Source organism: Podarcis erhardii (genome assembly GCF_964252035.2).
Source record: "Podarcis erhardii genome assembly, chromosome: 15".
Taxonomy (NCBI): Eukaryota; Metazoa; Chordata; class Lepidosauria; order Squamata; family Lacertidae; genus Podarcis; species Podarcis erhardii.
The window spans coordinates 37,676,751-37,703,748 of NC_138505.1; the positions used below are offsets into that span (position 1 = coordinate 37,676,751).

General features: G+C 45.3%; 1 protein-coding gene across 2 annotated transcripts in view; it reads right to left on the reverse strand.

Moving 5' to 3' along the window:
• Positions 1 to 26,998, reverse strand: part of GLT1D1 (glycosyltransferase 1 domain containing 1) — a 72,284-nt gene that overhangs the window by 13,344 nt on the left and 31,942 nt on the right. For both annotated transcript variants that reach the window (XM_081842285.1, XM_081842284.1), the window contains 2 exons: positions 23,910 to 24,005; positions 9,701 to 9,750 (listed from right to left, as the gene is read on the reverse strand). In XM_081842285.1, coding sequence (XP_081698411.1) covers positions 9,701 to 9,750; positions 23,910 to 24,005 — 146 coding nt within the window. The remainder of the gene's footprint in view (positions 1 to 9,700; positions 9,751 to 23,909; positions 24,006 to 26,998) is intronic.

A 26,998-nucleotide genomic window follows, 5' to 3' on the forward strand; every position in this document is an offset into this window, starting at 1 on the left:
CAAACGAATGACCAGGAGGGAGAGAACATGCCAGCAGGGCATGTGTCTCTGCCAGGGTCCTACTTGTGTGTAGGAACTCCTGACAGTCAGTGGACAAGGAGAACCAAAGGTGGCTGGATCTGCCTTTTTTAATGTTCTGCTGGGCCCATGCTGGCAGGGGGCAGGGAGGAGGGCACTCCCCCCCCCCTTTCTTTTTTGTTCTGGCCTTAAAAAAACCCCCAAACTATGCCAGCTCTAGGGGTTTAGCCTAAAATTGGATGCGAGAGCCTTGCCCATCCCAAAGCTACAGGTGAAGAACTTTCAGATTTGACAAGCATTTCTTCTGCTTCCTCTTACTTCGTTTGTAAAGGTAAAGGTAAAGGGACCCCTGACCATTAAGTCCAGTCGTGGCCGACTCTGGGGTTGCGGTGCTCCTCTTGCTTTATTGGCTGAGGGAGCTGGCGTACAGCTTCCAGGTCATGTGGCCAGCATGACTAAGCCGCTTCTGGCAAACCAGAGCAGCGCACGGAAACGCCGTTTACCTTCCCACCGGAGCGGTACCTATTGATCTACTTGCACTTTGACGTGCTTTCGAACTGCTAGGTTGGCAGGAGGCAGGGACTGAGCAACGGGAGCTCACCCCGTTGCGGGGATTCAAATCGCCGACCTTCTGATCAGCAAGTCCTAGGCTCTGTGGTTTAACCCACAGCGCCACCCGCGTCCCTTCCTACTTCGTTTGTACCCATCTCTAACAGACATTTATTGCTCCAGGGTGGTGTGGGAGAAAATGGGAGAGCTCGTATTTCCCAGCACCTCCAACACTGGCATGTAATTTCCTTTCTACCCTGTTCTACACTGGGTGAACACTGGCTGTGAACCTATCCAGTGTCTCACTGAAGAAGCAAAGGGAGGTGAGATTTGCCTCCAAGATGGTGGCTCTCTCTCTCTATTTCCCTGGGGAGATCCCATGGGCCTTGGGGAGCACAGGAACTGATTCATCTGGCTGAGCCAGTGTGGTGTAGTGGTTAAGGGCGGTGGACTCGTAATCTGGTGAACCGGGTTCGCTTCCCCACTCCTCCACATGCAGCTGCTTCAGAGAAGTCACACTTCTCTGAAGTCTCTCAGCCCCACTCACCTCACAGAGTGTTTGTTGTGGGGGAGGAAGGGAAAGGAGAATGTTAGCCGCTTTGAGACTCCTTCGGGTAGTGATAAAGTGGGATATCAAATCCAAACTCTTCGTCTACTTCTTCATTCTATGGCCCCCCAGGAATGCAGCCCAATACATTCTTGTTCCACCAAGGTTTTAATGTGTTTAAATTTCATTTAGATAGGGTTTCAAAGCCTGTTTTCTTCTGTTGCAGATGCTCTCTTGAACAACATTGGTGTTTAATAGTCACAAAATGTCTTGGCAGAGTCAAATCACCATGCAGAAATGCCTTACAAATAAGTAAATAATCTCATCCACTACAAAGCTGTTTCACTTGGTTTGGTTTCTTTCTTTTTTTACCAATCCTTGTGCTGCTGCAGTTTAAGAATTTTCAGAAACTTTCCCCCAAAAAAGGAAAGGAAAAAGCAGGTGTGCAATTAAACTTTAGGATATATAAACGTTTTGAGAAATTTCCCAAATTTGTGGGGCTAAGGTGGGACGCGCCTGTTTGTTTCTGGGGAAAGTGAAGCAGATGTAAAGTGAAGTGCCTGAAATCTTTCACAGGCTGCATCTGAAGGCATCGGAAACGCAAACCACATTATACCTGCTCCCAATTTTCTCTTCCACCCCAGTTCGCTTTCAAATCTTGCAGTGTATCAGAGTGGAAAGAAACAGAGATTAAAAAGAAAGAAAGAAAAATAACCAGCACAATGAAAAGCAGAAAGGTAATAAGACAACTCAATGTTCTAATGAAAATATAGGAGCTGAAGGTTCTAAGAGACAAGTTAATAAGAGAGGGGAAATTGCATTCGTTTTGCATCAGAGATGTTTCAGGGCTGGGGAGGGCAGGGGGAATAAATGACAGAAGGGGGTGAACAGTGCAGTTTCCAGGCTATCAGACTGCCAAACCTTGCAAGCGGGGTTGATATACCCAGGAAGATATGGTGTGCGTGTGTTTGCATAAGAATAAATACATGCACACTCTTGTATCCAAAACAGACGCTGAAGGGAGAAAGAACCTGAGAATGTAAGAAAAGCCCTGCTGGATCAGGGCCCATCCACTTTTCTTTTTAAACTAGAATACCGAGCTCCGCCAAGTGGACCGGGACCTTCTGTTTCAACTGGCTTGTTTTACTGCACATTTTAAAGTGTGGATGTTTAATGTTTTGACTGAGTTGTTTTCCTGCTCTAAATGCTTTGATCTTAGAAGCCACCTTGGCAATTAAGCAGTATGTAAATGAATAAGCTCCAGGGACGCGGGTGGCGCTGTGGGTTAAACCACTGAGCCTAGGACTTGCCGATCAGAAGGTCGGTGGTTCGAATTGCCGCAATGAGGTGAGCTCCCGTTGCTCAGTCCCTGCTCCTGCCAACCTAGCAGTTCAAAAGCAAGTCAAAGTGCAAGTAGATAAATAGGTACCACTCTGGCGGGAAGGTAAACAGCATTTCCGTGCGCTGCTCTGGTTCGCCAGAAGCGGCTTAGTCATGCTGGCCACATGACCCAGAAGCTGTACGCCGGCTCTCTCGGCCAGTAAAGCGAGATGAGTGCTGCAACCCTAGATTCGGTCATGACTGGACCTAATTGTCAGGGGTCCCTTTACCTTTAAATGAGTAAGCAACAACTCCATCCTGGGGAAGTGTCATAGCTCAGGGGGAGAGCTTCTGTCTTGTAAGCAGAAGGTCCCAGGTTCAGTCCCTGGCATCTCCAGGTAGGGCAAGGAGAGCATCCCTGCCAGAAACTCTGGAGAGCTGCTGCCAGTTTGTGTAGGCAATACTGAGCTATGTAGAGCAATGTAAGGCAGCTTCCTATGAAGGTCCACAAGCAGCTGGGTCTCCCTCTCAAAACCCTTCCATGGCAGGCAGCGTTGCCAGATTCAGAAGGAGAGAGCGCTCTTCCTAATGCGGCAGGAGACTGGAAGGCACAAATCTCATCAGTGGCCTAATACAGCATCAAAGAAACATGACTGAACATGACAAATCAATAGGCGTGGGCTCTCTTAAACGCAAAAACTTCAGAAGAGGAGGGCAAAACGATTCACTTCAAGCCCCCCTCCCCTCCCCCCAGCTGTAAACAACCATCCTAGATAAACAAATTATTCTTCTTTAATGTGGCCATTGATACAAACTTGGCCTGGAAAACCGTCTTCCTTTTCTTTGATGTTTTATTAGGGGTGGGGGGAGCCTGTCAGTTTATTTATTTATTTGATCCCATTTTATTACATCGCTTCCCATGAAATATCTCGAAGCGACTTCACATTTATTTGTTTTTAAAAACAATTATAGAATTTAATATACAGTGGTACCTTGGGTTACATACACTTCAGGTTACAGACTTCGCTAACCCAGAAATATTACCTCAGGTTAAGAACTTTGCTTCAGGATGAGAACAGAAATCGCACAGCAGCAGCATGGCAGCAGCAGGATGCCCCATTAGCTAAAGTGGTGCTTCAGGTTAAGAACAATTTCAGGTTAAGAACGGACTTCCGGAACAAATTAAGTACTTAACCCAAGGTACCACTGTATAGAGATGCAAACCATAACTGAGGGAGATCTTTGTGTGGAAACACACTCAGCCCGTGTCAAAATATACCGCAAAGGATTTGGCCTATAGAGAATTTATCATCGGAGTGCTTGAGTATATATAAAATTATGTTATTGATATGAAGAATTCCCTCTTCCGTCCCCTTACATCCCCCCCCCCGGGGGGGGGATTAACTCTGATATTAGTTGCTGCATTGGAGAACCTACCCTGGAGAATTTAACCTGAAGGGCATTTGTTTTCCGTTACTTCTCTTCCCACGCCACTGCTCTCGACTTCAAACTTTCTCAGCACTGCAAAGTTTCTCGCTGGATTCCAGTAAATTTGTTTTACTGGGGGCGTATCTCCCCTGCCGCTTCCATTGTCAGCTGGAATTCTGTGCAGACTCTTGCCAGACAGAAATCTCAGTCGTTTGCTACCAGCTGACATCTGTTAATTATGTGCAAACGCAAGACCGGCAGGAATGGCTTCAAAACAGCCAGAACACAGAGATGAGCTGTTGGTAGCAGTCATAGGACATGTTTGATCCTGCTTGGTACAGAGGTCAAGAAGGACGATCTATATTTCAAAAGAGCAAATGGCACAGATGGAGGCAAACTGCAGCTGGGGGCAGGGAAGTCTGATTTTTAAAACAGGAAACAACACAAATGAAATGTACTTTCCTTTCTCTCTCTCTCTCTCTCTCTCTCTCTCTCTCTCTCTCTCTCTGCCTTGTGGTTCCAATCCAGTTTGGGACTGTTGCATTTGCTTTTAAACTACAAAATAAAAAATTGTTATGTATGACCGTGTGGCTTGGTCTTTTTGCGGACTCAGTGATGTTACCGGAACATCCAAGGGCAATGAGTCCCACAGGTTAACAAACTTGTTTTGTATATTCTGTTTCAATATACAATGTGTATGCAAGTAGAAGAGTTTGGATTTGATATCCCGCTTTATCACTACCCGAAGGAGTCTCAAAGTGGCTAACATTCTCCTTTCCCTTCCTCCCCCACAACAAACACTCTGTGAGGTGTGTGAGGCTGAGAGACTTCAGAGAAGTGTGACTGGCCCAAGGTCACCCAGCAGCTGCAGGTGGAACAGCTGAGACACGAACCCGGTTCCCCAGATTACGAGTCTATCACTCTTAACCACTACACCACACTGGCTCTCAGTTCTGTTATCATTCATTGGTTATACATTGGTTATATGCTTTGTATTGTATTTTCAGCTGGTGAAGACTATCACGAAACAGTAGTATCATTCCAGAAACACTGTCCTTGAGACTTTTGGGACGTCTTCCATTGGAACTTTTGAAAAACATTTGCGAAAACCTTACTTTTTAGACGTTTGAGTCGTCTTTTGTTGAAACCTTTGAATAACCATTGTGAGACTGACCTTTGACACCTATCTTGAACATGTGGCTTGATGTTCTGTGCCACTAGTCTGTTACACTGCATATCTGAACTCCAATAGATTCATTTTTACCTTTTGAATGATGATTTAACAGTTATTACACTCTCCTGCGTGTGAGTGTCTGAGGGCCCTGCTCCTTCCTGCCACTCACCATCGGGCCTGAAGCCTCATAAGGACTGCTGCACTCCGCTGCCCAGGAGGACTCTCCTGTGTGGGTGTATGGGGCCCTGCTCCTTCCTGCCACTTACCACCTGGCCCAGGGCAGGGCCTGACGGGCCTCACTAGGACAGTTGCTGTTACTGCTGGAGGGGTGCAGAGTGCTTTTAAAATGTTTTAAAATTTTTATTTTGAATTTTTTTTTGGATGTGGGGGTGGGGGTGGGGGTGGGCCTGGGAATTTGTTTGATTTTATGTTTTTGTAATTTTTATTGTTTTTCGTTTGTATTGTTTTATTTGTGTGTTTTTTTTTAGGTGTTATTTTGTTCTTAAGGGGAGGGGTCAGGGCTGCCGGGGAGTTGGTCCCAGCCAACAAAATGGCTGGGACATGTTTCACAGGGGGGAATGCACTGGGACAACCGATCTCAGTGATCACGGGTAGGAGGAGGAATTACGCTAAGACCAGACCATGTCATTACAGAGGAGGCAGGTTTAGTCGTTGTCTGAGGACTATCCCTGCCTCCGGGTCTGGTCCTGACAGGATGGATACTAGAATCAGCAAGGGATACCCACATGACCTGAAAGTGTTGCTGTGCAATGCCAGGTCAATGATTCATAAGACCACTGCCATCCATGACTTGATCATGGATGGAGGACTTGACCTGGCATGTGTAACAGAGACTTGGTTGGATGAAGCAGATGGGCCTGTCCTTGCCGCTGCTTGTCCACCAGGTTTCTCTTACGCACAGCAACCCAGGTCATGTGGGCGGGGAGGGGGGGTTGCAGTGATTTTTAGGAAGTCATTAGTTTGCACCAGGCGTCCTATTGGGAAGACCCAATTTTCCGAGTGCATGTTCTGGAAGTTGGGCAATAGGGGCAGTACAGGATTCCTTCTGGTGTACCGACCTCCCCGCTGCACCAAGGATTCCCTGCCCGAGCTGCTTCAGGTCGTGGCGGATGTTCTCCTGGAGACACCTAGCTTGGTTGTCCTAGGGGATTTTAACATCCATGCCGACACGACCTTACAAGGGGCCGCTCGGGACTTCGTGGAAAGCATGGCCTCCATGGGGCTGTCCCTGAATAAGTCTGGCCCAACCCATAGCCGCGGACATGCCTTGGACCTGGTGTTTACCTCTACGGATGTTGGTGATCTGACACTAAGTAAAAGTGAAACAAAAGAAGTGCCATGGTCAGATCACTTCCTGGTGCAACTGGACTTCTCCGCGACCCTTCCCCTCTGCAGGGAGGTGGGACCGATTTGGATGGTCCGCCCCCGCCACTTAATGGATCCAAATGGTTTCCAGAGAGTGGTAGGGGATGCTTTATCCCATGTTGATGGCCTTTCAGCCGATTCCCTGGTGGCCCGCTGGAATGTGGAGTTAACCAGGGCTATTGACTGTTTGGCTCCGAAGCGCCCTCTCCGATTGCATGGAGCCCGGAGAGCCCCATGGTTTTCCACGGATCTGAGGGCAATGAAACAATCGTTGAGACGGCTAGAGCGCCGGTGGCGGATAACTCATTCCGAATCTGACCGGACACAGGTTAGAGCTCAACGTCGAGCCTACCAAGTGGCGATAGCGACGGCAGAGAAGACTTTCTTCACCGCCTCTATTGCATCTGCAGAAAACAGCAGCAGGAGACTCTTTCAGGTGGTTCACAATTTAGCGGAACCACCTGTAACATCGGGGCCCAGTACGGGCCACATGTTCTCCTGCAATGATTTTGCAAAATTTTTTGCAGATAAAATCGCTCAGATTCGGGAAGAAGTAGACTCCACTGTGGGAGCAGGGCCGGGGCGGGAGAGTGCTAGAGTCCTGTCTGGTCAAGTTGTGTGGGATCAATTCCAATCTGTTACCTCCGAGGATGTGGACAGGCTGCTTGGACGAGTGAAGCCAACCACCTGCCTCCTGGATCCTTGCCCATCCTGGCTTATAAAAGCTAGCCGGGAAGGACAGGGCGATGGGCTTCGTGGGGTGGTGAATGCTTCCCTCCGTGAGGGAGCCTTCCCAGACCCGCTGAAAGAGGCGGTTATTAAATCGCTTCTTAAAAAACCATCTTTAGATGCGGCCACGATGGCCAATTATCGCCCAGTCTCAAACCTTCCATTCTTGGGCAAGGTGATTGAGCGAGTGGTTGCTGAACAACTCCAGGCACGCCTGGAAGAAGCGGACCATTTGGATCCCTTCCAGTCAGGATTCAGGCCTCATCATGGGACTGAAACTGCCTTGGTCGCACTGGTTGATGATCTCCGGCGGGCTAGGGACAAAGGTGAGAGCTGTTTCCTAGTTCTGCTGGATCTCTCAGCGGCCTTTGATACAATCGACCATAACATCCTTCTGGACCGTCTAGAGGGGCTGGGAGCTGGGGGCACTGTTATACAGTGGTTCCGCTCCTTCCTCCTGGGCCGTGTTCAGAAAGTGGTGGTGGGGGATGAGAGTTCAGACCACTGGGCCCTCACTTGTGGGGTGCCTCAGGGTTCCATCCTCTCCCCCATGCTTTTTAACATCTATATGAAGCCGCTGGGAGAGATCATCAGGGGGTTTGGACTGGGTGTCCATCAATATGCAGATGATACCCAGCTCTACCTCTCTTTCAAATCAGAACCAGTGAAGGCGGTGAAGGTCCTGTGTGAGTGCCTGGAAGCGGTTGGAGGATGGATGGCGGCTAACAGATTGAGGTTGAATCCTGACAAGACAGAAGTACTGTTTTTGGGGGACAGGAGGCGGGCAGGTGTGGAGGATTCCCTGGTCCTGAATGGGGTAACTGTGCCCCTGAAGGACCAGGTGCGCAGCCTGGGAGTCATTTTGGACTCACAGCTGTCCATGGAGGCACAGGTCAAATCTGTATCCAGGGCAGCTGTTTACCAGCTCCATCTGGTACGTAGGCTGAGACCCTATCTGCCTGCAGACTGTCTCACCAGAGTGGTACATGCTCTGGTTATCTCCCGCTTGGACTACTGCAATGCGCTCTACGTGGGGCTACCTTTGAAGGTGACCCGGAAACTACAACTAATCCAGAATGCGGCAGCTAGACTGGTGACTGGGAGTGGCCGCCGAGACCATATAACACCGGTCTTGAAAGACCTACATTGGCTCCCAGTACGTTTCCGAGCACAATTCAAAGTGTTGGTGCTGACCTTTAAAGCCCTAAATGGCCTCGGTCCAGTATATCTGAAGGAGCGTCTCCTCCCCCAGCTTTCTGCCCGGACACTGAGGTCCAGCTCCGAGGGCCTTCTGGCGGTTCCCTCACTGCGAGAGGCCAAGTTACAGGGAACCAGGCAGAGGGCCTTCTCGGTAGTGGCGCCCGCCCTGTGGAATGCCCTCCCATCAGATGTCAAAGCGATAAACAACTACCTGACATTCAGAAGACATCTGACGGCAGCCCTGTTCAGGGAAGTTTTTAATTTGTGACATTTTAGTGTATTTTTCATCTTTGTTGGAAGCTGCCCAGAGTGGCTGGGGAAACCCAGCCAGATGGGCGGGGTACAAATAATAAATTATTATTATTATTATTATTAGCCTATGTGGTGTGTTTTCATTTGTGTTTGGGCAGCCACTTTGTCAAGCTGACTGAAGGAGAACTCCACACCGTGAAAGGCAAAGATTGCATCAGGTGATTTTGGGTCTCTTGTGGCTATCCTACCCCCACTCCACACCAACAAACACTAAACTTTTTTTTTTAAAAAAAAACTTTTAAAAACAGAAATTATATGAGGAGCAGAGGCTGTTTAGTGGGTTATATTTTACTTTAACATTTTTAAGGTAAAGGTAAAGGGACCCCTGACCATTAGGTCCAGTCGTGGCCGACTCTAGGGTTGCGGCGCTCATCTCGCTTTACTGGCCGAGGGAGCTGGCGTACAGCTTCCGGGTCATGTGGCTAGCATGACTAAGCCGCTTCTGGTGAACCAGAGCAGCGCACGGAAACGCTGTTTACCTTCCCGCCGGAGCAGTACCTATTTATCTACTTGCACTTTGACGTGCTTTCGAACTGCTAGGTTGGCAGGAGCAGAGACTGAGCAACGGGAGCTGACCCCATCACGGGGATTCGAACTACCAACCTTCTGATCGGCAAGTCCTACCCACGTAGCGCCACCCACGTCCCTTTAACATTTTTAGATGGCCTAAAAAACAAAAAATACAATTGTGCAAACTGGAAGTGAGTAGAAGGAGCATTATGGGTTTTTGAGGGGATACCTGCTGAGACCTTTTGCAGGTGCCATAGGAGGTACTAGTGGGCACACTGGCACGTATGAGCACCAGGCTGGCAATCTTTGGTTTACTGTGACCTTAACGACAGAGAGATCTGACCCACGGGGCATAATCTAGCAAGACATTCTTGTGTTAGCCCCACACAGCAGTTTTGAGGGATGACTCCTTCTCAGTGGGGGGCTATAGACTTAACAGCGCCTGCCTGCCATAGCACATGAAAACAAATTCACGCAAAGAATTTATATTTAGAAAGAATGCTTACAAAGAAAGCAGGGAAACTTACTGCGGGTCCAATTATAATCAGGTGTGTGCTGGGCTCCTCTCGGTGCCATTCTATCAAACAACAGGAGAAAGTTCTGGTTACAGGAAAATAAGCGTCATATTGTTCTGGTTAGGGCATTGTAAAGAGAAACTCGGGCAATCCATCAGTTAATTGGTTTATGCAAATTTTGAGTCATTTTAAAAAAAAGGAAGGTCCCCCCTACCTACTGGGCAGCAGACTTAAAATTAATTAATTAATCAACCACAAAGTTATTTTGCTGTTTCTGGAGGGAGGCACTTGCGAAAAGTCAATGAACACAGAAGCACTGGTCAGGGTAACAGGAACTGAACTCTGCATTTCCATAGCAGACGCGATACTGGAAAGCTCTTTGCAATCACTGTTGTGCTGATGTATCAATCATTCTGGCAAACCCGACAGCCATTATGCCCAATTCACAGCTGGGGGACTGAGGCCAAGACATTGTGATTTTCCCAATTGCCCTACATTTTGCAAAGCTCCTTCAGTTACAGGTCATACTTGCTCTCTCTCCTAGCCATGGTATTCTGGCCCTCCTGTAGCTCAGTTAAAGAAACCATACTTGATCAAATCATATGCATCTTAATGAATTATTCAATCAATCAAATCTGCATGTGACTAAAACAACAGTCTACTATATATTTTGGAAAATAATTGTTTGCTTGTTTGCTTTATGCATTTGGACATCTCATAAGAGTCGGTAACCAAATTTTGCATGACGCTTCCTGAGTTCAAGGAGCAAGTTTTCATCTATGCTTGGATAAAATTGGATGCCATTTTGAATCAAGATGGAGGACTGAACCTGTCAAAACCGCACTGATTTAAAACCAGATTCCAAAACCATACCGATATTTTTTTTGTCCCTTAAGAATTCCTAAGCAACACCAGGCACGAGGCTGATAGTTCTAAAGAAAAACAACGTTCTGTCCCAACAAATTAATAAACAAGTTGTTGCTTATTTTAGTATAGTGCTAGCAGAGGCATCCTCCCTCCTGTCTCACACTCGTACATGAGAACATCTCTTCCTGGATGCTGCCTGCAGTGACAAGCACACACACATGATCTATGCCTCTCCACCCACCCACCCCAGTGGTCCTGCTTCCTTCACCTGCGAAAGTACGAACATCTGGCCAATTAATTGACTGAACCTCACACAATCAACCTGCTAAGATTTCTTCAGTCAGGTGACAGCCCTATGTAGTAGCAGCGAAGTGGATTACTACCCCATGTTCATATTTAGTGAGCAGAATTTACAGCTCAGCTTTAGCACAGAGTGACTGGATTAGCCTCATGATTAAATTCACTGCTTAATCAATGTTCTCTTGCTGAGGGTCAGTTCCGAAGCCTTGTCACTTTCGTAGTTTCTCTTCAGTACAAGTGTAAATGCTTGTGCTCAGAGCTGCCTCCCTGAAGACTGTCCCCTCCATCTCTCTCTCTCTCTCTCTCTCTCTCTCTCTCTCTTACACACACACAAACACACACACACACACACACACACTGCCATCCAGTCCCTGCCCCTGATTCTGTGTTCAGTACAGACTTCTTGACCTTTCCATTTTTAAAAAAATATTCCATGGCCTTGCCAAACCTGATTGCTTGGGCCTCATTTCTCATTGTGTCAGCCTTCCCCAAACCTGGTGCCCCCTAAGGCAGTGTTTCCCAACCTTGTGCCTCCAGCTGTTTTTGAACTACAACTCCCACCATCCCTGACTAGCAAGACCAGTGGCAAGGGATGATGGGAATTGTAGTCCAAAAACAGCTGGAGGCACAAGGTTGGGAAACACTGCCCTAAGGCACCAGATCCCACTAGATCCCACTAGCAGACTGTTTTGGGCTGATGGGAGTCCATCAACCTCAGGAGGACATCAGGTTGGAGAAGGGCTGGGGCAGGAACTACTGAGCCAAGTGGGACTATCAAGGGCAGGGGAGAAAGATTTGGTGCTGGCCAGCAGGTAATGGCTTTTCCCACCTGCCTTGCCCCCCCCCCACCTTAGAAGCCTTCATAAAGGAGCTGTTTCCAGAGGAAGAACTATGGGGGGTGGGAGAGACTCTGTTTGCCATCAGGAGACGCTGCTCCACCTCCAGCCCAAGAAACCTTTCACAAGGAAGCTGCTGCCATGAATATAATGTGTATGTGTCTCTTTAATGGACTGAATAGAGGGAAAGATTATGAGTCATGGGCATAGCTGTCAACCGAGGGAAAGTCCCTTATCCCAGTGCCGTGTCCTGCTGCTGTCCCTTATTGATGATGTCCCTTAAATTTCCCGGGTTTCAAAGGAAGCAGCTCCTCTCCCTCCCTCCCTCCCTGCCGGCCAGGGAGGAGGGAGGCTCCAACTGTGTTGCTTGGCTGCGTTGCTCACCCAATAAGGAGTCTAAGAACGACAGGGGGGTGGAGCTTGCATGCCTTGTGCTGATCAAATCACAGGCGTTGCCTGGGGACTCGCCTTTGCTCAGCGCTTCCAAGCAGAAAGGTGAAAGTGTTTTTCCTTGCTGCATCCCCTTCGCTGGGTTGCTGCGCTGTGGCAACCACCGCTTGAGGCTTCGTTTGGCTGCTGGCTGGGCTTTCTGCCTTTGGCTCAGAGGGGCTCAGAAGTTGAACATACCTGTGCTTGGAAAATCCCTTATTTTGGCTGCTGATCCCTTATTTTCGAGGTTGCTGGTCCCTTATTTTTAAATCTGTAAGTTGACAGCTATGGTCATGGGGGTGTGGAGAGTGTATGTATGAACTTAACAGTGCTAGTTTGTTTTTGGGCTGGTGCTTTGTTGATATTGCCTTGTAGATTATAAACACTGTATTGATTTGTTAATCATAAAACGTGAATTTTGCTTTAATTGTGATGTTTAGCTTTTTTTTTAGTTGAAATAAAAAAATAATAATTGTCCAGTAGCACCTCATAGACTATCTCAGGCCTATTTAATTGCTCATCTTCTAACATTGTGTATGCCATCCAATGCCAACAGTGCCCTTCAGTGTCAAAGATAACGATCTTGATAGCTTGACCGTTGAGCCGTGTACTCATAGACAGCTTTACGATCCCAATCAGTCATTTGCAGCGTCCGGCACGCTTCCTTCTAGCTGCGCACCAAAGTCTGCTGTCTCTTTGGCCACGGCTTAGCAGAGTAGCTTACAGCGGTGTAAAACAGTCTTTTTCTCCCTTGCTCCATGCAAGCATACACAGACAGATCCGTCTATTTACAGCTTTTATTCAAACATTTGTCCATCACTGCTTGCAGCCATGTTAAAACATGTCCGTCTCTCTCAAGACACACAGAGAGAACAACAACAGTACAGTCTCCTCCCAGACTCCTCCCAGCTTCCATAGCTGACGTCAGAAAGCTGACGCACAGCTCAGAACACTTAACCAGTTAAGTTCTGAACTCCCACACACCCCCTTGCGTTGCTTTCTGACAAAACCTGTGTAACATCTTCAGCAACACCTTGTGAGATCAATCCCTTCCCCAATGCCTTGCGCCCTACCTTGGCGTACCTGTTGGGCATCTGTGGAATCACCTCACAACTCTCAGAATCGCACTGTGCGAAACTTACCCACGCACCTGTGGACTGGTACCTCTCAGGTGGAATACCCTTGGTTGTGCGACTGGATCGCCTAGGCACAAACTCTGGTGTTTCCTCTGGCTCACTGTCACCAGCAGGTGTGTCCTCTGCATCACGGGATTCCCCCTCTGACTTAAAGCGTCTTCGAATCCTCTCCATTACACTTACAGGAGAACTAGGCTCACTCTTGGGCTGTCCTTTCCTAACAACTTGTGGAGACGCCCCACCCTGCTCCTGACTCTGGTCAGTGACCTGGTCGTCATCAGCAGACTCAGCCTCTTCTTCCTCGTCACCAGAACTGTCCTCTGGATCAGAGAGACATTCTGAGGACTTCCGGTTTCCGTCGCGGACAGAAAGGGAGCGCGGAAAAACTCCGGAGAGTTTTTCCGAGTAACACAGTGAACAGGGGGGTTGCAAAGGCACTGCACCCCTCCAGAAATCTCAGGGGGGGAAGCCCCTGAGGGAGAGAGCCCCAGCCGTGTGGACGCGGCTCGCCGTTTTTCGGGATTTTTTTTTCTAAAGAAGCCTGAAGCGGCGGACCGCTAGCACCAAAGGGGAAACAACGATCCTGTGTTACGATGCCTCTGGCTCCCACTGAAGAAGGCGACGGACCTCCAAACTTATAAGTGCGGGACCCTTAGTGTGAGTAGATGCTTTTTATACCAAAGGATTTGAATTTACACTAAGAGAACGTCGGATGTTGGAAGATTTAACTTAAAGGGTTTATCCCGATCGAGGCTTAAAATGGCGCTGGCTACAAAGTAGCAAGGAGAGAACAGGAAGTTTCTTTATCGCTTGACTGTGTGAGTTACAAAGTAAATTAGCCTGGACTTTTGAAGTTACAAAGTAAATTAGCTTGGACTTTTGAAGTTACAAAGTAAAGATTATGGACTTTTAAAGTACCAACTTAAAAAAAAAAAAAACGTTAAAAAACAAAACAAAAAAAAAAAAGAAACATTTCACTACCACGAACTACGGATTGATAGCGCCTATATAGACTTTGAACTGCAGACTTTGAAGTGCTTTGAACTGCTTTGATCTGCTTTGAACTGCTTCCTCAATGGTCCTCCTCAAACCCCCCCAAGTTAGGATTTTTGCGGGTTCGACTGTCTCCACGAGCTGCCTGTAAAGGTTCCCGGGGAAGAAAAGTAAAAGTACTCGGGGAAAAGATTTGCAAGACACGGGAGAGAGACGCCTTTAAGACTTTTATTGTTAAGACAAAACTTTACGAAACAAAAACATAATTACTCGCTTTATACATATTATCTAGTGTTCTTCTTCCCTCCCCCTTTGTGTTCCCCAGTTGCACCCCCCTTACTTCCTCCTCCCGCTGCCCTCCCCCTTACCCCCCTCCCGCTCTTTCTCCTGAACACTTATCCTTCTTATTTTCTCTCCTTCTCTCACCTCTCTAACGTAATAATCTAACCCAACCAAAAATTTATTTAACCCATTCTCAACCTCATTTCTTACATTTTTGGCCACGGAAAGATTCCGAACTTTTTTGAACCACATGAAAAACATTTGAATCGGATGTTTGGTTAGTGGCCAGATAAATCCCGTCACGTTAGAGGATAAGAAACTGTGGATAGAAAGTCACTGGGATCTGGACTCAAAGTCACCAGAGTGTAAAACTCAACACAGCCTCTGAAAAGTGGATTAAGCCAGTCAAGTGGCTGAAATTTCTGGAGAACAGGAAAACTATTCAACCCCCCTGGATTATAAAAGAAGGACACTATATTTGACTTTTGCCTGCATCCTTCTAATTTGGTTAACCCTCTTTGTCTTTAAAATAATTATACTAACATACTAATTTAATTTTGAGTATCTAACAACAAAAGGTTCTTGAAAACGTAATCGAAGGGAATAGGGGAAATAGGTAGATTGAATTAAGAAAACGAAAGGTACTGAAAGGGGGGAACCGAAAGAGGTTTAAAGATAAAAAACAAACAAACAAAAATAAACAAACAAACAACAAGACAAATAAGATTGTGAGCCCCTCTGGGGAGAGAAAAATAACCCATAGGATGTCGGGGAAAGATGCTAAAAAAATCGGAGGGACCCCGGGGGAAAGGAAGGTATCCAAGCAGGAGGAGGTCAAAGATCTAGACATTCTATGGTTAAAAATTAAAGAAGAATTTAAGCAAAGGGAAATACATATGGAAAGCAAATTAGGAGAACTACAGGAGCAAATAGATAACAAAATAGAAAGTGCTGTAGGGGAACTTACCAAAAAGATACAAGACTTGACAGTCAAATCAAAAATATTTGAAGAATCAAATAAAAGAACACAGAAAGACTTGAGGGACCAAAAGAAAGAAACTGAAAGGTTAAAGGATGAAATAAAAAACCTAAATAAAACACAAGATCAACTGTGGGACAGTTTAGCCATGACAGAACTACGTCAAAAAAATCTTAATTTAAAATTCAGAGGGATAGTAGAAGAAGCAAACGAGAACATAAGGGAAAGAATAGTCAAAGAACTTGCAAAATGGTTACAGATGGGAGAAGAACAAGTAGCACATACTATAGAGAATGCGTTCAGAATAAGAGGGAAATTACAACAAAACAAATCAAAAAAGACCCCTGAAGATTGCTTAGTAATTTTCAATACTATGGAAATGAAGAATATAATACTAAGAACGAGCTTTAAAAGAAAGTTAGTGATTGGAGACCGCCCAATCATTATTTTCAAAGAAATTCCAGTTAGGATTCTCCGTAAAAGGGAAGGATATACTCAGTTGACAAGAGTGTTGAAAAGAAACGTAATCCAATATAAATGGGAATTTCCAGAAGGGGTTTCGTTTTATTACAAGAACAAAAAATTCAAGTTGACAGATACACTTGAAGCAGAAAAGTTCCTGAGAAGATACGAAAAAGATTTAGGTAGAGAGGAGGCAGGACAGCGAGCAGGTGATGTGGTTGCGGGGGGGGCGGGGGGACACGGGGTTGGGGACGGGGGGTCGGGGGGGGAGACGGAGGACTCAGGGTCGGAGGAAGAAGAAGAAGGAGAAAGCAGAGAATCTAAAAGAAAGAATAATACCAGATTATAAAGCAGAAATAAGGATAAAGTGAATTTAGTAATAACCCGAAATGTCTCTTAAATTTTTTTCATGGAATGTGAATGGCTTTAACGACAAGTCCAAGAGAAATAAATTTGAAAAGATTATAAAGAAAAAAAACATTGATGTCATTTGTTGCCAAGAAACCCATGTTGCCAAAAAACACAAGCATATTTTAATAAATAAAAGGCTGGGAATAGAATTTATCAATTCTGACGCCAATAAAAAGAGAGGAGTAGTAATCTATGCGAAAGAGAAACTAGAACCCAAACAAATATGCAAGGATGAGGAAGGAAGAATCCTAGGGATTCAAATTAATTACCAGGGAGAGAAAATAAATGTGGTTACAGTTTACGCCCCAAACTCAAATAGAATGGAGTTTTTTGAAAAATTGGAACAACTTCTATTAGATCTAGATAACAATAAATTAGTTCTACTTGGAGATTTAAATGCGGTACCGACACCAGAACTAGATAGAAATACAAGGAAAAAAAATTTAAACCAAGGGAAATTACCAAAATCGTTCAATGATCTGGAAGAAAATTTGGACTTAATAGATATATGGAGATATAGAAACCCCACAACGAAACAATTTACTCATTTCTCTGAACCACACCAGAGCTGGAGCAGACTGGATCAAATATGGATCTCGAGAGAATTAATAACAAGAACGGAGAGATGTGAAATTTTACCCAGAACCTTATCGGATCACAGCCCGATAACACTACAATTAAAATGGAAGACTCAAGGTTTATACAGATGGAGAATGAACGATTACCTATTCGAAAAAGAAGAAGTGATCGAAAAAGCAAAAACCACTATAAAAGATTATTTTGCCTTAAATATTACTAAAGAGATTGGAATAGATACAGTATGGGACGCTAGTAAGGCAGTGTTAAGAGGTCTCCTGATACAACAAAATTCTCAAAGAAAGAAGGCTAAGGAAAGGAAGAAAGAAGATTTAATCCTTCAACTGAAAGAATGTGAGAAAAATATGATAAAAAATCCAAAAGATGACAGCCATAAGCAACAATACAAAATGCTTCAAACACAATATTCAACATTAATAAGCCAAGAGGTTGAATGGGGAATAAAGCTAATGAAACAAAAGTTTTTTGAATCGGCAAATAAAATTGGAAAACTTTTGGCGTGGCAACTGAGAAAAAGAAGAAAAAATAGTATCATAAACAAAATAAAAGTAGAAGAGCAAGTTCTGGAAGATCCTATTGTAATAAAAAAGAACTTTTTTAAATTTTATGAGAACTTATACAAAAGAGAAGAAGAAGACTTAACGAACATTATAAAATATCTAGAAGAAAATAGCCCTAAAAAAATAACAGAAGAAGAAAGAACCGCTTTAAACAGACCCATAAAAATAGAGGAAATTCGAGAAGCAATTAAAAGAATGAAAATTGGAAAAGCACCAGGTCCAGATGGGTTATCAGCTAAATATTACAAAGTCTTAGAGGAATACATAACACCAGTGCTATGTGACGTTATGAACGAGATATTAAGAGGAGGAAAAATGCCAACATCCTGGAAAGAAGCCTACATTACGCTGATCCCGAAACCAGATTCAGATAAACTTAATATTAAGAATTACAGACCGATTTCTCTATTGAACAACGATTACAAAATTTTTGCTGACATAATGGCCCACAGACTCAAAAAATGTTTAATTAATCTTATTCATTGTGATCAGGCCGGTTTTCTTCCTAATAGACAAATAAAAGACAACATCAGACACACAATAGATATCATTGAATACCTAGAAGTTCATAATGAAATTCCTGCTGCTTTACTGTTCGTTGATGCCGAGAAGGCTTTCGACAATGTCTCTTGGGGTTTCCTAATAAAATGCTTGGAAAAAACAGGGATACAGGGCACATTCCTAGAAGGAGTTAGAGCAATATATACACAACAAAAAGCTAGATTAATAATAAATAATAACTTGACAGAACAGTTTGAAATAGCAAAAGGTACCCGACAGGGATGTCCTCTATCACCGCTGTTGTTTATTATGGTTTTAGAGACAATAACAAATAAGATAAGGAATACCCCAGAGATCCGCGGCATAAAAATCGGCGTGCAAGAATACAAATTGAAAACATATGCAGACGATCTCATGTTGTCATTGGAAGAACCAAAGGAGAGCATCGGTAAAGTTATAAAATTACTGGAAGAATTTGGAAAACTATCGGGATTTAAACTGAACAAGGAAAAAACAAAAATAATGACTAAAAATATGAAAGAAGACACCAAAAATGAGCTTGAGATACAAACTGGAATTAAAATAGTCAAAAAAGTTAAATATCTTGGAATTTGGATAACTATGAAAAATATAAATTTGATGGAAAACAATTATAAGAAAACATGGAAAGAAATAATGAAGGACTTAGATACATGGAACAGATTACATCTTTCGTGGATGGGCAGAATGGCGGCGATTAAAATGAGCTTACTACCCAAATTACTCTTCCTATTCCAGAACATTCCTATAATTAGGGGAATTGCAATATTTAAAGAATGGCACAGATTACTATCCAAATTTATTTGGCGGGGGAAAAGACCCAGAATTAAATTCAAATTGCTTACAGATCTAAGAGATAGGGGGGGGTTTGCGGTTCCAAATCTGAGGTTATATTATGAGGCCGCATGCCTTTGTTGGGTAAAAGATTGGATCGTTATTAAAAATAAAGAGTTGTTAGACCTAGAGGGGTTCAACTTAAGATTTGGATGGCATGCCTATTTATGGCGAGACAAGGGAAGGGTCCATAAAGGTTTTTCCAACCATATCTTCAGAGGGCCGCTACTGGAAGTCTGGGAAAGGAATAAAAAATTGCTGGAGCAGAAAACACCCTGGTGGCTATCACCAATTGATATTTTAACAATTAAAAAATCAAATCTTGAGGGGGAACGGTGGACATATGAGGACCTACTAACCAAAACAGAATCCGGGTGGAGGATTAGACCATATGAAGAAATAAAAAATAAGTTGACTGGTTGGATTCAATATCATCAAATAAATTCAATATGGACGGAAGACAAAAAGATTGGAATAAGTGAGAAAAAATCCAGATTCCAGATTGAAATAATAGAAAGTAAAACAAAATTACTATCAAAAATGTACAACCAGTTGCTTGAGTGGGACACCAAGGACGAGGAAGTAAAGGAGGTGATGGTGAAGTGGGCGGTAGATCTAGGGTATAACATAGAATTTGATAAATGGGAAACTTTATGGCGCAAAGATATGAACTATTCAGCATGCACGACACTCAAAGAAAACATGTACAAGATGATGTACAGATGGTACATAACGCCGATAAAATTGCATAAAATTTATAGAACAGGTGATAAATTGTGTTGGAAATGCAAGAACAAGGAGGGCGAATTCTTCCATATGTGGTGGACGTGCGAGATTCTCAAGAAATTTTGGGAATCTATTTATAATGAATTAAAAAAAATTCTCAAATATACGTTTGTCAAAAAGCCTGAAGCTTTCCTGTTGGGGATAATTGGCAAGGATATCAAAGAAGAAGATAGGACCTTTTTCCAATACGCAACAGCTGCCGCTAGAACCCTCATAGCACAGTGCTGGAAAACACCAAAAATCCCAACATTAAAGGAGTGGCAATTTAAATTATTGGATTATTTAGAATTGGCAAAATTGACACAAAAAATAAGAAATCAAAAACGTACAAAATTTAGTAATGAATGGGATAAATTTAAAACATATATGGAAATAGAGACAAGGGGTACATCAAAGTGTTAATCAGAAATATATATGTATCAAAAAAAATAAAAAATCACAGTAGGCATGAGATAACGCTTACTACGTTACAAATGTCATTTTGGAATAGATACAGCAGATAGACAACTAAGATAACATTATCCGAAATCGAGATAAAGGGAAGTCGATCAATGTTGTTGTAAAATTAATGTTAAGTTGTGTTGTTTAGGTAGTATGCATTGTATGTCTTTTTTCTTTTTTATGTTTGTTTTATTTACTTTTGTCTTTTGTCTTTTGTATGTTTGTGAAATATACTTATGCAAAACTCAATAAAAAAAAAAAAAAAAAAAAAAAAAAAAAAAAAGATCAGAGAGACATTCTGAAAGAACATCACGCTGTGCAGAAATCTTTGGCCTTTCATCCTGCTCAAAGAATTCAGCGTGTTTACTGATCAGCACCTTACTCTGATCACCTGACGGGTAAGCAAATCTCCATGCACGAGCGTCTGGCTCATACACACAGAAGATCATTTTCTGGACTTTGGCTCCATCTGGCCCTTGCAAAGCCTTAGGCACAGGGACAACCGCAGGAGATCCAAACTTGCGCAGAAAGTGAACCTGGGGTTTGCGGCCATTTAACAACGAGTACGGTGTGTCACCTACCAGTGAGTTGTAGACACGATTCCAGGTGAACGACACACATCGGATTCCCTCCAGCCAAAACTTTGGAGGTAACCTGGCGTCTTTCAGCATCACCTGTCCAGCCTTAACCAGAGCTTCACTTCTCAGCTCTGCCACCCCCCTCTTACTGGGTGAAGTAACTGTGTGACGTATCCCTCTTCTGTGAAAGAACTGCTGCAAAGCAGAACCAGTGTACCTAGCATTTCTGTCACTGACGATCGCTTGAACCCTGGTGGAGAATCTTAGCTCCACCCCCTCAATCCAGCTCTTGATCAGCTGTGCTGCATCCTCCCTGGATTTGAGGCCGTGGGTCCAGGTGCTCTGCGAAAAATCATCCAAAAAAGTTAGCAGAAACCTGGCCCCTCCCAGACTTGGTTCCTTGACAGGACCGGCCAAATCTATGTGAACCAGCTCAAAAGGTTTAGTGGCAACCCGTTCCACCTTTGGGTAACTGCACCCCCTCACCTTCGCCTGCTTGCATGTGGCGCAACTAATGGCACGTCCACAATCTCTAATTTTACACCCTCTGGTAACCTCAGGAAGTACTTGCAGTTCTTCTAGAGAACTATGATTGGTCTTCTGATGCCATGCACAAGCACATTGAACATGAGTGGGAACTGTAGCACGCTGCGCCTGTGCTCTCTCAACCTTCCCCTCACCCCCAAGAGACGTTTTAAGAATGAAAAGATCATTCCGCCCCTTCTTAACCTGGGCAAGTAACCTCCCTCCTCTGGAGATTGTGCAGACATCATTTTCAAAACAAACTTTGAACCCCTTACTTAACAAATAAGGCACAGATAACAAACAATGATCCCCCTCTGGGATAACACAAAACTGCAGCGTCTCCTGCAAAACAGAAAGGAAAACGTTAGTGACAGTTTTAATCTGGGTTCTCTGTCCATTTGCGAACATAACAGTTTGTCCGGCCGGAATTGCCGTGCAATTCCCCATCTTGACTGCAGATGTCTCTGGAACCATGTTGCGGTTAGCTGCTGAGTCGATTACAAAAGCCATTTCCAAGTTTTCCATTCGGCCGTCTTCGAACAATGCCATACTCGCATAGACTTGATAAGCCTCTTTCTGTTGTTTACCACGACCACCTGGCTCAGTTCCATGCCTGCCTGTCTTCCCAGGCCTGTTGCCATGGAAACCCGACTGGTTCCCATGAGAAGTGTCCTTGCAAACATCCTGCATCGGCTCTCTGCTCCGGTGGGGGCAGCTGCCATGCAGACGTTGTACTCCAGTGGAAAAACACTGCCCGGGGCTCCTCCCAGCTGGCCTGGCCTTCCTTCTCCTGGAACGGCGCCTCCCACCAGCCTGGCCCCCCCTGAAGCTGCTCTCCGCTTCAGCAACAATGGAAAGTTTCTTAAACTTGCCTTTGGAACTCTTCGCCCCCCCGATCTGCCCAACAGTGCTCCTTGAGACTGAAGTACCGGGAACTGGGGCCGCAGCCATCTTGGGGCTCTCCATTTCTTCTCCAGGGCCCTGGCCTCCTGCTGCAGTTTCACACAAACTTCGCAGCACATTCCAGGCAGCCCCTGGTGTCTGTACACCTTCCAAATGGGGCCTCAGTGAAGCATCAACGCATGCTCTGAGCATATTCAGCTCTTGTTGCATTCTCTGCTTGCCATCTCCAGGCACCGCAGATTCACAGCCTGCTTCAGCTGGCTCTGACTGGCTTCCTTCCCAAAGCCCAGTGACCAAGAACCAGCCCCTTATTCTTCTGCTCCAGGTTGCCCAACTTTTTAAAGTGAGCTTTTCCACCGGCATATCTTGGCTCTCTGCCATTTTCTTCCCGTTCTCCCAAGGGGGCCCAAGCTTACTTACGATCAGGTACAGCTTCTCTGCCTCACCCTTCCGTGGAGAAACGATTTTTGCTGCTCCCAGCGTTTAGCTCTGTCTCTCAGCAGCTATCTTGCCTCTCAGAAGCAGGCAAACACTTCCTCTGCTTCCCGGCACCAGGCTAGACTCATGGAATGCAGCTTCCAACCTCCGGCTAGCTTCCGTGCCGACTTCAAAGCATTCCTGGAGCTCACACCGACTGTTTTACGAGCGTTTACTGACCTTCCATAACCTGTCAAAGATAACGATCTTGATAGCTTGACCGTTGAGCCGTGTACTCATAGACAGCTTTACGATCCCAATCAGTCATTTGCAGCGTCCGGCACGCTTCCTTCTAGCTGCGCACCAAAGTCTGCTGTCTCTTTGGCCACGGCTTAGCAGAGTAGCTTACAGCGGTGTAAAACAGTCTTTTTCTCCCTTGCTCCATGCAAGCATACACAGACAGATCCGTCTATTTACAGCTTTTATTCAAACATTTGTCCATCACTGCTTGCAGCCATGTTAAAACATGTCCGTCTCTCTCAAGACACACAGAGAGAACAACAACAGTACAGTCTCCTCCCAGACTCCTCCCAGCTTCCATAGCTGACGTCAGAAAGCTGACGCACAGCTCAGAACACTTAACCAGTTAAGTTCTGAACTCCCACATTCAGCTCTCTATACAGTGGTACCTATGGTTACATACGCTTCAGGTTACAGACTCCACTAACCCAGAAATAGTACTTCGGGTTAAGAACTTTGCTTCAGGATGAGAACAGAAATCGTGCTCTAGCGGCGCTGCAGCAGCAGGAGACCCCATTAGCTAAAGTGGTGCTTCAGGTTAAGAACAGTTTCAGGTTAAGAACAGACTTCTGGAATGAATTAAGTACTTAACCCGAGGTACCACTGTATTGGACAAACTGAACAAACCCTACGCCAAAGGATAAATGGACATAAATCTGACATCAGGAATCACAAGACAGAGAAACACGAAAGCTTATACCAGAACAAACTTAGTTGGTCTATAAGGTGCTACTGCGCAATTTTTTATTTATTTATTTATTTATTTCGGCTGCGTCAGATCAATGCAGCTACCTGAATTTCTTTTTTAGTTGCTTTGTTAACACAGTTTAACAGAGTGTCATTGTTTCACGGACGATTTGTTAATTATTCTAAATGTTTTGTGCTGTATCTGTGATGTTCTATTATGTTCCATCATGCTATCATTATTTATCGTTTGTAAGCCTCTTTGGGATCCCTTTAAATGAACAGAATCACAGAAACATAATGAATCAAAACCAATCCTGCATTTGCTACAAAGCGAAAAAGAAAGAAAGGGGGTACCAACCTGCAAAAGCATCAACTAAATAAAGAGGATCCTTGACTCTTCTCAGACCACATATCAAGAGGAAGAGGCGCAGACTGCTGCTGTCCTGGAAAATCCCTGTATTAATCATCATCATCATCATCATCATCATCATCATCAAGAAAGTCAAGAAAGCTTAAACATGCCTGGAAATGTTAAATACAGAAAATACAGAAATCAGGAAAGTTATGGTTCCACCCTTCCTCTTAGCTTTCCCACCATCCTTGGACTTGGATAGTGAGCTCCCGATGACATCCTAATCCTGTCGAATCAGACATGGGGCCTTGAAGTCACCACAGCCAGTTTCTCAAGGACACAGGGCCAACTGATGCATAGACAAAGCCTTGGGTAGCCCCAGTGCTTGGCTGAGACAAGTCTCAGCCAGTAGGGCCCACTGGGACTGCCCAGGCTCCTGACATGCTTATAGAGACTTGTCTGGACTTTGATGACCTGCTCCCAGAGCTGACTTGACCTGCTTTGCTACCTCAACTCCTCTGCTGAAGAAGAGTTTGGATTTGATATCCTGCTTTGTCACTACCCGAAGGAGTCTCAAAGTGGCTAACATTGTCCTTTCCCTTCCTCCCCCAAACACTCTGCGAGGTGAGTGAGGCTGAGAGACTTCAGAGAAGTGTGACTAGCCCAAGGTCACCCAGCAGCTGCATGTGGAGGAGCGGAGACGCGAACCTGGTTCACCAGATTACGAGTCTACTGCTCTTAACCACTACACCACATTGGCTCTGCTGAGCCCTAAAGATCCAGCAGAACAGGACAAAGATGGCACCACAGGTTGGGCCATCAACCTTTGTAGGGCCAGCAGGCACATGTGAAATTTTGCAGAACTGCTGTGGGTGCCAGTCACAAAATGGCTGCCAAAGGGTTCTTGGTGGTATTGCACCAAACGGTTGCCACATCTAAAAGAGCAGGGAGGAGCATAAAGTGGTGTAGATTTTCTCCCCAATTAAAGAAGGGGGTGGGGAGGAGGGAGACAATTAAATCAGCCACTGCCACGCTCACTTACGAAAAAAAGCTCTTTCCACCTTTCTTCTGCTCAGAATGGTAAGGAGAGCAGGTGTCTGATCCACGGCTTCCAGGGTGAGCCGATGCAAACAGAAACCGAGCAGCATAGATTTCTGATGGCCGCATTTACAGAGACGTTTCATGGACCTTCCATGGAGAGCATGGTGCCCATGTGTGAAAGGTTGGAAACCCCTACCATATGTGCTTTATGGGTGTGTGTCCAGAGATAACAAGAGAGCTTCCACATCCTGAAAATCAGAACAGCTCTGAAAATTAAGAACACCCCTCTCCGAATCCTTCACCATTGCCTGCCAATCAGCTCCCTCAACACTACACCTGACATTTCAGTTGTTAACATGAGAGGGAAATCTACTGAAGATAGCAATCTATGCTCTTCGTTGTGCTTCAAATGCATTCTTTTAAAAAAAAAATAATAATAGTAATAATCTGAGAAGGGAAGTTTTTCAAAGTGCCACTCAAGTCAATGTCAGTCCAGTTGAGGTATGAAATTCAAAAAATAAAATAACACACACACCCCATCATGTTTAAAGACGAAAGAGAAGGGACAGAACATAAAGGGAATGGCAAAGTCTGAGATGAGGCAGCTTGAGAAGGCAATAGTTGAGATAGAAGTGGGGTTGGAATGAGCTTCAGAGTGTCATGGTCTGGTTCACGGGCGATCAAAGTCCCAGCTGGGGACGTTGGGACCAGGGGCAAGATGGCGGAGTGGGAGCAAGAATGGGAGTCAGGAAGCCAGGAGTCAGGAAGCCAAGAGTCCGAGGGTCAGAGAGCTGGGAGTCAAAAAGCCAAGGGTCCGAGAATCAGGAAGCAACAAGTTACAAAGTCAAGGGTCCAAGGATCAAGAAGCCAGGAGTCACAAAGTCAGGGGTCCGAGGATCAATAAGCAAGGAGTCAAGGAACCAAACGCAGCAAAGCAGTGAAGGGGTACTGTGGCAAAGAGCCGAAGGGAAAATGCTGACCTTATATCCCTTCCCGGCTCTTGCCACCAGGTGCTGTGAGTTACCAACTAGCCTCACCTGCCTTGCCTCTTCAGAACAAACTTAGGAAGGCCCCAGTCCTGCAGAGTCCTATTGGTCACAGGGCCTGGCTCCTGCACGGACACCTGACACAGAGTTAGGGAATGTAAGAAGAGCCCTGCTGGATCCGGCCAATGGCCCATCTAGTCCAGCATCCCGTTCTCACAGTGGCCAACCAGAGGACCATGTGAAGCCCACAAGCAGGACCTGAGCACAGCAGAATTCTTCCCACCTGTGATTTCCAGCAACGGGCATTCAGAGACCTACTATCTCTGAAGTACCGCCTAGCCCTTGCGGCTAGTAGCCATATAAAGCCAGTTTCTTTATAAGGCTGAGCCAGACCATTGGTCCATCAAGCCCGGCGCTGTCCGTGCTGATAGACAGCAGCTCTCCTGGGTAGGGGACATTCCAAGCCCTGTGCAGGGGACTGAACCTGGGACCTTCTGCATGCAAAGCAGATGATCTAGCCCTGAGCTATGGGCTTTCCTCCGCTGTTCATTACAGGGGTGCAACTGCCAGGTCATCTCTGGTTGCATGTGGGGTGGGTCGGGCACACTGCACGGCACTGTTCAGTGCTTCTTTTTCTAAAAAAAAAGATTGAGGTTGAATCCTGACAAGACAGAAGTACTGTTTTGGGGGGACAGGAGGCGGGCAGGTGTGGAGGACTCTCTGGTCCTGTTACAGATAGGTAGCCGTGTTGGTCTGCCATAGTCAAAACAAAATAAAAAAATTCCTTCCAGTAGCACCTTAAAGACCAACTAAGTTAGTTCTTGGTATGAGCTTTCGTGTGCATGCACACTTCTTCAGATACCCTCTGGTCCTGAATGGGGTAACTGTGCCCCTGAAGGACCAGGTGCACAGCCTGGGAGTCATTTTGGACTTGCAGCTGTACATGGAGGCACAGGTCAATTCTGCGTCCAGGGCAGTCTACGAGCTCCATCTGGTACGCAGGCTGAGACCCTATCTGCCCGCAAACTGTCTTGCGAGAGTGGTGTGTGCTCTGGTAATCTCCCACTT